At 39.1% G+C, this 11,167-nt stretch overlaps 1 protein-coding gene across 1 annotated transcript in view; it reads right to left on the bottom strand.

Annotated features, from left to right (window-relative positions):
• Positions 1 to 9,036: 9,036 nt before the first annotated feature.
• The window catches only part of osbpl5 (oxysterol binding protein-like 5), an 86,036-nt gene continuing 83,905 nt past the window's right edge, over positions 9,037 to 11,167 (bottom strand). Inside the window, exons 21-22 of the mRNA XM_067435679.1 lie at positions 10,449 to 10,551; positions 9,037 to 10,356 (exon numbers count right to left, since the gene is read on the bottom strand). Of these exons, the coding sequence (XP_067291780.1) occupies positions 10,218 to 10,356; positions 10,449 to 10,551 (242 nt within the window). The 3' untranslated portion in view covers positions 9,037 to 10,217. The remainder of the gene's footprint in view (positions 10,357 to 10,448; positions 10,552 to 11,167) is intronic.

Genomic DNA, 11,167 nt, shown 5'->3' with positions numbered 1-11,167 from the left:
GCCAAGGCTGCTGATATAATAGTTAGGCCTGTTCAATTCCAGAATTTCACTTCAGTTTTTTTAATATGCAAATTGAATGTCCTGGTTTTGGTTGTCTATTACCTCAGTGTGTATTAGTATTAATTTAGTATTGTATCCATTCGATTCTATGTTTCACTGTTGACTTATCCTTGATTTAGCTTTGATTTGGTATAGTGTTGGTTTAATGTTGATTCAGTGTTTTTATGAGTGTAAATGCGCAGACAATAAAAATCTAATACAATATATATGTGTGTGATGCATCACAAACAGTAAAGCTTAACACTCAGGGTTAGCGATGTACTGTAGCAAACCTACTGTATATAAGAGCAAAAGTAATAATAATAATAATAATAATAATAATAATAATAATAATAATAATAATAATAATGTTTTTCTTATGCCTAATCATACTACACATAAACTTCAATATTGCTTATTTTAGAATAGCCCCCCCCCCAAAAAAAGACTTCAGACTAGACTGCAATCTAATGAATGAGTCTGAAATTGTGTTTCATAGGAGCTGAGCGTGTCTGTATAAAAACGATCTCTGACCTTGTGAACATGTCAAGGCATGACTCCCACGCCTCCCTGTGCTCTGTAATCTGAGATGGCTCAGGGGAAGCACAGGAGATGTAATTACTGGGCAAACATCCGCAAGAACAACCCAAACTAGTCAACACCTTGTCCACCCAACACACCTTAGTCTACCAATGGTAACCTGCCCTCTCATTATTCATATGGTTGTGGCACAAAATACAATCAAAAGTTTTAAAGTTTTGTAGTTTTAAAGTTTTTATGACACATTCTATTAAGCGAAAGTCTGGTTGAGAAGAGAAGAGGGAAAACAAGGGGAAGTGTAATTAGGAAATTACAAAATCAGCTTCAAACTCACATAACTTGCATAAGCACCACATGGCTAAACGTGTCAAAACATGTGCACTAACTGCTAAATTAGGTCACTACTCCAACAATGTTTTTATACAGAGCAACTAACAGTGTGATTATAAGTTCAGTCTAGTGATTCAGTAGTCAGTTGTCCAACAATCAAATAGGACCAATCTTGCAATCTTTCCAAACCGCTCGTCTTGGGTCTTGGGTCACAGGGAGCTGGAACCCATAGTGTCTTGGGCAGGAATACACCACTGACAGCTGTCCAATCCATCACACATGAAACATACATATAGACAATTTACAATCTCCAGTCTCATCCTGCATGTCTGTGGATTGAGAACAAACGAGAGCACCCAGAAGAAACCTACAGCAACATGGGAAGAACATACAAACTCAACACAGAAAGGCCTCCTAAATCAGCCAGGACTTTAACTGGATATATTATTGCTGTACAGTAGGAGTGCTACTCATGAAACCACTGAGCTGGACTAAGAAATCTAGATAATTGTAACTGTATCTTGCATATATGTATATGAATTAAACTACAAGGCTTTTGGCTGTGTGTGTTAGTTGTCCAGAAAACTAAAACGTTATTTTTGAAATCATATTTCTTTCAATGGCTCACACAATGTGCAAAGTCAGCCAGAAAGTTTCTAGTTACCAGATTTACCAGTCACTATGCTACAGTTCTTTTTCATAGCATTTACCAAAGCTAGCAACACTAAATATTGTCTTAGCGACTGTCACGAGCAAGTGCCTTCACCAACAATATTGAATGGGACACTGTGTACCTAATGTGTACATGCATAGCAACATGAAGAAGACTACACAGACCACCTTGTGGAAATTCACATTCCAAAGAAGCAAATCTCCAAATGTATGACTACACTGGACATATTACAGCTAAACAAAGACTCTATGCAGGCCTTAGAGGCACACCAAGAGCATCCAGAAACCGCTAACAAAGAAAGGTGTGACAGTAAGAATCCCTCAGAGGGTCTTGACTTACATACTGTAAGTACTGGCAGAACACACACGCCCGCTCCACTGTCAATCATTTATGAGTTGCTTCCACATACAATTATGTATTGAGGTTTCACCATTTAATAGACATATTGTCATCAGGCGTTAAATCTTATGTTCATGTTTTATAGTTCCAGAAAGCACATTACACAGCTGTAGGAGGACGGAATTCTTTTGTGCAGAGTCCAACACACATGTGACCTAATTAGGCCCTGCCCTTACGGAGCGCTTCCGTCTTCCCCCGCATGTATCCAAGCACAAAGGTCCAGTGTATGCGCCCACTCACAGATATGTAGCCTGTAGGCCTTGGAAATATTGCAACTACTGTTGTCCCCCCTGAACTTGTCCATCAGTGCGATGGGTTGACATATGGCTCAATGAACTGAATGATCACCATGAAGAAGATAAACAAAGAGTTACCAAGTAAACATATATCAAATGACTCTAAAAAAATGGCTAACAGTAATATATCTTTATGTGTTTCTTTACTGGATACACATTAAATGCTCAGGGAATGCAAATCGGTGGGAATAGTGAACATCCAACGTAAAGTTTTAATCATGAAATAAACAAACATCAAAACAACAGTAAAGGTGATACTCATGACACTCACGGCACCAAACTCGTTCCAGCTCCATTCCCACAGCTCTTGGCTTGACCCTGCTTGCCACAAACCCAATCACCCCTCGCAGTCCGGGGATACCCTCAAGACTCCACTGACCTGACAGATCAATAATGCTGTTGAATTTTAAGTGTCCTCAAGCAATCCAGAGGTAAGAGTGGCAAGGAACCCAACTCCATCAGGTGACAGAAAAGGGAAAAAATCTCAGGAGAAACCAGGCTCAGTTGGGGGGCCAGTTCTCTTCTGGCAAACTAATGAACATGGTGTCATTATGATTCAGGCTGCATCACAATGCAGGTGGAGGCAAGTATATCTGTCCCCTTGCCCATCCCTCCAGCTACACTGTCTCAAGTGCTTTTGGCGGCAGATTCTGCTCAATACATCTCGATGGCACTACGACTTACCTACAGCAGCGAGGGCTCGATGACTGCACATCCCTCCTTACTCCTGGGTTTTCGGTAAGTTTAAGTTTTCGAAAGTTAAGCAGCAGCCCCTCACAGATGACTGCATAACCAGTCCTTTCAGAAAAATGCTGCTTTTTTGTGATTGTTGCGGGCAAAAATCCTTGATTATACAGCACGTTTTATTTAAAAAAAATACAATGGAATATGCAGAATATTTATGCAATTTTATGCAATGAAATTGTGGGAACTTGAAAAAACTGCGGTTTGATGAAAAAGAGAAAAAAAAGGGATTCCAACACCCTGTTGTCACTAGGATACGACCTTTATGTAAAGAGTAATTTCTTATTACTTCAAGCAAGAATACTATATCACAGAAAGGGCTGGGAATATTTAGGTTCTCATCTTGTTTTATTTCAGACCTTAAAAAACCACAGGGTTTAAACTTACAAAACATTGATGAGTCAAACAAGTTCTGTACCTTTACAAAAGGAATATGCTACAACTTCTGTAAAAAAATTATAATAAAATAATAATAATAACAATAATATATACACTCACATAAAGGATTATTAGGAACACCTGTTCAATTTCTCATTAATGTAATTATCTAATCAACCAATCACATGGCAGTTGCTTCAATGCATTTAGGAGTGTGGTCCTGGTCAAGACAATCTCCTGAATTCCAAACTGAATGTCAGAATGGGAAAGTAAGGCGATTTAAGTAATTTTGAGCATGGCATGGTTGTAGGTGCCAGACCGGCCGGTCTGAGTATTTCACAATCTGCATGGGTTATTTAAACATCCAGTATGCAGCAGTCCTGTGGGTGAAAATGCCTTGTTGATGCTAGAGGTCAGAGGAGAATGGGCCGACTGATTCAAGTTGATAGAAGAGCAACTTTGACTGAAATAACCACTCGTTACAACCGAGGTATGCAGCAAAGAATTTGTGAAGCTACAACACGCACAACCTTGAGGAGGATGGGCTACAACAGCAGAAGACCCCACCGGGTACCACTCATCTCCACTACAAATAGGAAAAAGAGGCTACAATTTGCACGAGCTCACCAAAATTGGACAGTTGAAGACTGGAAAAATGTGGCCTGGTCTGATGAGTCTCGATTTCTGTTGAGACATTCAGATGGTAGAGTCAGAATTTAGCGTTAACAGAATGAGAACATGGATCCATAATGCCTTGTTACCACTGTGCAGGCTGGTGATGGTGGTGGTGTAATGGTGTGGGGGATGTTTACTTTGCACACGTTAGGCCCCTTAGTTCCAATTGGGCATTGTTTAAATGCCACGGCCTACCTGAGCATTGTTTCTGACCATGTCCATCCCTTTATGACCACCATGTGCCCATCCTCTGATGGCTACTTCCAGCAGGATAATGCACCATGTCACAAAGCTCGAATCATTTCAAATTGTTTTCTTGAACATGACAATAGCCCCGTTTCCACCAAAATTACCCGGAACAATTTGTACCAGGAACTTTTTTACAGGAACTTTTCTCCCCCCCAGACCTGCAACTGTCTGCGTTTCGACCGCGATAAAGTTCCGAGAAGATTAGGCAAATTAGTCCGGTGATGTAGGACTGCGCGCGACTGTTCCTCCAAATCAGTGAAGGACAGTAATAATTTTTAAGTGTACCGATTGAAAGATTTAGTGAACTGTTTACATGAGACGTTATCTAAACCGATCTGGTGTTCACATGTGATGACTTTCAATCGCAATCATTTTGTCACATGCAGTTTGTCTGCCGCACCAAAAATGTCGCCGCTGTTTTCTCCAGCAGCTGGAGTGTGTTAACTGTAGCCATAGCAACTCTTAACGGCCACCAGGACTAATACAGTATTATTTATAGCTATTTGTTGTAAAGTGTAATAATCATCTCAGAAAAAAAAATCTTCTGTCAGGCGCAGTTAAAGTAAAAACTGCCCGGGGCAATATACGCCGTGTCATTACTCCAACATTATCTTCATAACTTACGAAATAAAAAGTTTACCCCTCAGAAAAATGTACTTTCCTCTCTTGTCAACATGAGCGCGGCGCGCGCCGTCACGTCATGTAAGGACGGACACTTAAAAGTAATCGGTCAGGTCGTTTACATGGTGAAAAAAAAAAAAAATAACGAGTAGGGAAGAGATTCAAGCTGTGCTGCTTTTGCTGGTTATGTATAGGTTTACTAAAGAGGTAATTAACAACGACAGAAAAGAGCACTAATATGCAGATTCAGCAGCATGCAGCATATTCAGAAAGCTTGTAAAGCTAGATTTAAAATGACAATGTATATTATTATCAGCTATTACGGACATTGAACGTGAGATGGCTGAGACGACCGCGCGCCACCAGACAGAGAGCAAGACTGATATTTACTGAACGCAGAACGAACATCGCAAAAGACTTTTAAAAATGCCGGTTGAACTAAAATGCTGCCTGAGCTCAACCAATCAGCATGTTCAGCGCCCAAGTCCCGCCCTCGAAAGTTCCTGAACTTTGAAAAAGTACTACCTCGCGAGCAGGGCCGTTTGGAGGGGGAAATATTTACCCGGAACTTCATTTATACCCTGGTTCCTGCGGTCTAAACACACGAAGTACCACCCAAAGTTCCTAGTTCCTGGGTAAAGTTCCTGTGGTGGAAACGGGGCTAATGAGTTCACTGTACTAGAATGGCCCCCACAGTCACCAGATCTCAACCCAATAGACCATCTCTGGGATGTGGTGGATCGGGAGCTTCGTGCCCTGGATGTGCATCCCACAAATCTCCATCAACTGCAAGATGCTGTCCTATCAATATAGAATTAAGGCAGTTCTGAAGGCAAAAGGGGATCAAACACAGTATTAGTATGGTGTTCCTAATAATCCTTTAGGCGAGTGTATATATATATATATATATATATATATATATATATATATATATATATATATATATATATATATATATATATATATATATATATATAGCGTGATTCCTGCTTTACAGAGGTAGCTATAAAAAACAGACATCTGTTCAATCTCTTACTGTAACATAAATGTACATACTACTAATATATTTACAACTGTAAGGTTTTTGAAACTAGAATGATACTGGTAACAAAAAAGTTGAAAACGGGCTGAATCCGACATTGCCCCTTAAAACCTCAATTCCTATTCCCAACGCTAGTCCACTAATACAGTTTACTTGAAAGCGTGAATAAAAACGAGTGCGTGAAGTCATCAGCCGCTGAGTGTACATGAGTTGTCCACTTGATATTGCGGTGCAATGTGGGATTAAATGAGTGCACAGTAACATCCACTATGGTTTCGGACACCACCACAAATGGCTGTCCCTTCAAATAATGCCCTATTTGAGGGTATAGGGGGGATTTCTGATTAAGGCTATAACTGGGTAGCTCACTTTTCGGGGTTTGCAGGTGACTCTCATTAACACTTACGCTGCCGGCCTTGCTCCGTTCCCATGGCTCTCTGCCTCGCCCTGCTTGCCACATTGATGTTGCAATAACCTAAAACCAAGCAATCATGATAAGATGTTGTACTAAAATAGAACATGTCTCCATACCTACAGCTTTATTTGACAGTGTATTGCTTAAAAGTAGATCACTGACTCATATGCTCCCAAAAAAAACACACCCAACTTTTGCCTGGAGGCTTTTCCTCATTCAATTTCCATGAAAGTTTTACCAACATACCCGCAGATAGGTTGAGTCAGGTTGTCTCTTTTCTTTGACCAGATATGACAGCAGACCGCAAATAATGCACTTTTATGCCACAGGCCTGCATTTACTCAGGGAAGTGGGGGAAGGAAGGGTTTTTTCAGACATTACACATTTTTACCATGTCCCAACAAGCCCTGGCACTGCCTGCCGTGACAACAAAAAGAACACGTCAAATGCGAAGGCGTTTGAACCAGAAAATTTACTTAAACTTGAACTTTTTCCCAACTCTTATGCAAAAAACTTACCATCACAAAGTAAGAGTTTGTGGTTAGTTGACAGGTGATTGCTGGAGTGTTTTGGTGTGTGCAAGGGCATTGATTGCTGGAGTGTTTTGGTGTGTGCAAGGGCATTTCAAAGCAGCTGCTAATGCGTGTTATTAGCATGTTGCTAAGATGTTCTAAGTGTTGTTAACATGTTTCTAAGGCGTCTGAATATGCCTACTTCCCTACAATGTTGTAGGTGAACATATGTCAGACAAGTAACGTACAAATTTATGGGATACATTAAACAGTTGCTGGAAACTACCTGGAGGACTCACTACTTCTGGTGAGATTCTAACATACACTTTACTACCCATGAGGCCATAGGAGAGAAACTGAATGGCAGTGAAGAAACACAACTGATTTAGGTTGGTCACGTGATAATGACAACATGACATTGTAGTATATCCGGATTTCATTCATAACACACACACATACAGTACACAAGTTTATCACCCAAATATAGTATAATAAATCCCCAAATGGAGTACCAAAAAAAAAAAAAAAAAAAAAAGAACGAATCTGTTTCCACCGCAGGAACTTTCCCTAGGGACTTTGGTGTGGTACTCTGTGTGTTTTGACCACAGGGATCGGAGTATAATGAAGTTCCAGGCAAAAATTCCCCCTCAGAAAATCCCTGCTCACAAGGTAAGTCTTTTTTAAAATTCAGGAACTTTCAGTGGTGGGATTTGGGAACATGCTTATTGGTTGAGTTCACCAGCATTTTATTTTAACCACAATTTTTGTTGCTGTGTGTGCAGAAAGAGTTGTTTGCTATTAAAACCAACGATGGAGTTAAACATGACAGATCGATCAACTATGAGGTTCAGGATTCATTAAGCTTATAAAATCCTGCGGGAACGGGAAAGGCGCGTGCAGTCCCATGTCACCCGTCAAGTACCTCAAATTGTTGCTAATGCTAGCATTTTGCTAATGGTTTTGATTGGTTGTTAGCATGTTGCTTATATGTTTGAAAGGTTAGCATGTTGCTAAGGTGTTCTAATTGGTGGCAACCATAGATAGCCTACATATACGCAGGTGTCACATTTGACTGCTCCAGAGACGTCAACGCACCCGTCATCTTGGAACAGTCAACATTTCAGGTACTCACAGTAAAAATCAATGCGTTGTCCAAGATGTTGCATTATTACCCCCCCCCCCCCCCCCCCCCCCCCAGAGATTTCACATTCTTAAAGAAGTGGGACATTTCACAGGTGAGACGTCTATAGATATTCATACATGCGTTGTAGACGCACAGTCAACTTGCTCTGGGGTGTTCATGGACCGGCTTTGAATGTTGCAATGAGGCGAATGGCTTACACTTAACAACCCATGTGGTCGCAACTCCTAGCATGTTGCTTGGGTGTTGTTCTCATAGTATCGCAAAGCAGTCGCTAAGTTGTGGTTGTTAGGGTGATCTGGATGGTTGCCAGGGCATTGAATAACAGATGCTAAGATGTTCCAGGTAACATGGCAGGATTCATGAAACATTTTTAAAGGGATAGTTCACCCAAAAATTAAGATTGTCATAATTTAAGATATTCCAAACCTGTATGCATTTCTTTCTCCTGTTGAACAAATAAAATATTGTAAAGAATGTTGGTAACCAGACAGTTGATGGTAGCCGTTGAGTTCCACAGTATTTTTCCCTACTGAAGTCAATGGCTACTGTTTGATTACCAACATTCTTTAAAATATTTTCTTTTGTGTTCAACAGGAGAAAGAAACTCATTCAGGTTTGGAATAGCTTGAGGGTGAGTAAGTAATGACAGAATTGTCATTTAGTTGCGTGAACAATCCCTTTAAGAATAAAACTCCCTTTTTTCCTAAAGATAAGATTTTTTTTAAGGTTGTTGTTCAGGCAAAACTGAAAAAGAAATGATTGAAAATATGAATGTTTCCCAACTTATCTTACATTCCCAAAGGTTTTTGGGGTTGTTTCAAATTGTTGAGCATTACAACATAACACAGCTACATAAAATACTACTAGGGAGAGTGTGGCTGTCAAATAGTGGCAGAAAATTTGAACAATCTTTGTAAAATTAGTCTAAATGCTTTCCTTATTGTGTATGTGAATGTTTAAAAGATGACAAAGCAACACGTCGAAATGTAAAACTTTACTGTGGTGCTGTAATTGCAACAATCATTAACAAACAGTGAGCCATTCATTTCATTCAGGCAAGATAACATTGTACTGAGTGCTCTGTAAAAAAGGAAAACTTAAAAATCATTTTAAAATTTCAATGGGTTGAAAGAGCACAAATTTCCTATATGAATCCTGCATCGGAAGCTTTGTACTTTGACCTTATCGGTTCCCTAATAAGGTTCACTCAAACTTTACAACGCAAACCTCAAGTAGACGAAGCAATATGATGCTCGACTGGACCTGCTCCCAGAAAACCTGAATGAACGTGTTCTTAAAAACAGTATGAAACGAATCAAGTGAAATGATCAAATAAATACATTCTCAATTTCAAATGTTCCAAACGAATATATACACTTTTGATTACCCGGTCGCGCCTTCGTAATCGAACGCCAATGAACTGGGACTTCCCAGAAGGCCTCACGTGTCCCTATTGTGACTGACCCGCCCAACGGCCAACACACACTCATGAATATGAATGTCTCGGGTCTTATGGCTGATTGTTCGTTCTGTTCTCATAGTGCTGCCGCCGATTCCGTTAACTTCCTCTAAATCTACACTACGCATTTGGTGTCAGAGCATTGTTTTCCATTGTGTCGTGTACAATCAAGTTTGTAAACATATACTCTTCTTTGTGTTGTTCTATACAGAAACACTGTTTTGGTAAAATAATAGAACGAGCAAATTTGTGTGGTTGAAAGCATAAGAATTGCACTGGCGGACTTCACTGACTTTTCTGTTTCGTTTTTTTTCCTCCCCTTTTTGGCATCAGTATTAAGGCCCGGTGTAAAAACGGAAGAGTATTTTGTCGGTAACTCACACACAAACCCCGCTCGACTGCATTCGAATATGACACAAACAGATGAGCGATATTGCAGAGAAACGGAAGTACGTCGGGAAGAGGGAACACATCAATTAACAAGAGTGGCAGTACAGCATTTTACATCCACTCGGAAATGATTATCTGCCATGTGAATTAAAACAAGAGTCTCTTTCTCTCTATTTGAAGTGCTTAGTGCTTGATGGTGGGCTACGGTTGGTAGCAACATCACGGTGGGGCATTCTGTGTGACGGTGATAGTTTGGCTGTGTTTATTGCTAGGCAACGATTGCTAGGCGATGGTCGCTGGGTGACGGCAGCTCAAGTGAAGACGTAGTTGATGAGCAGCTGGAAGAGGAGCAGCATGCACAGGATGAGACAGTGGCGGCCGCTCAAGGACTTGCTCTCCTCCGTCGCCGTCTTGTGTCGCGCGATCTGACGGCCCAGCGCACTCAGGTTCCTGAAGATTGAGCGAGATGAAGGGATCAGTGTGATGAACATACAGTGAAGCAGATCTGACACTGAATCGAGTGTGTTAAAGGGTGGACTTGCCTCTGTATGTCCTGCTGTGTTTTCTGTATAGACGCTACCGAGGCCTCTATGAGGGCGATGTCCTTCACTTCTTTAGTGCATCTGCCACACTGACTCATAAAGCCTGATGAAGTCAAAATGAGACATAAAACTATCGGAAATCCTTTTTCAATAATTTCTTTTAATTTCATAATAAATATTTATTTTTGTTTAATTAGAAACATTTTCCTTGTTTTATGATCAATATTTTATTTGAGTTTTTTATTCATGTGTTTTGGTTTTATAATATTTATTATTATTTAATATAATTGTTTTAATAAATATATATATATTTTTAATTAGAAACATTTTTGTTTTGTTTTATGATCAATATTTTATTTTATTTTTCTATTGATATGTTTTGGTTTTATAATATTTATTAGTATTTAATATAATTTTTTAATAAATATTTATTTTTGTTTAATTAAAAACATTTTCTTTGTTTTATGATCAATATTTTATTTTATTTTTCTATTGATTTGTTTTGGTTTTATAATATTTATTATTATTTAATATAATTTTTAATACATATTTATTTTTGTTTAGTTAGAAACATTTCTTTGTTTTATGATCAATTATTTTATTTGAGTTTTCTATTCATGTGTTTTGGTTTTATAATATGTATTATTATTTAATATAATAATTATATATTCATAATTACATTTTCATATAGATTTTTATAATATGTTTTTTAAATAATT

Source organism: Pseudorasbora parva, chromosome 25 (genome assembly GCF_024679245.1).
Source record: "Pseudorasbora parva isolate DD20220531a chromosome 25, ASM2467924v1, whole genome shotgun sequence".
Lineage (NCBI taxonomy): Eukaryota > Metazoa > Chordata > Actinopteri > Cypriniformes > Gobionidae > Pseudorasbora > Pseudorasbora parva.
Note: the sequence above shows the minus strand (reverse complement) of the source record. Positions and strands in the feature narration are given on the sequence as shown.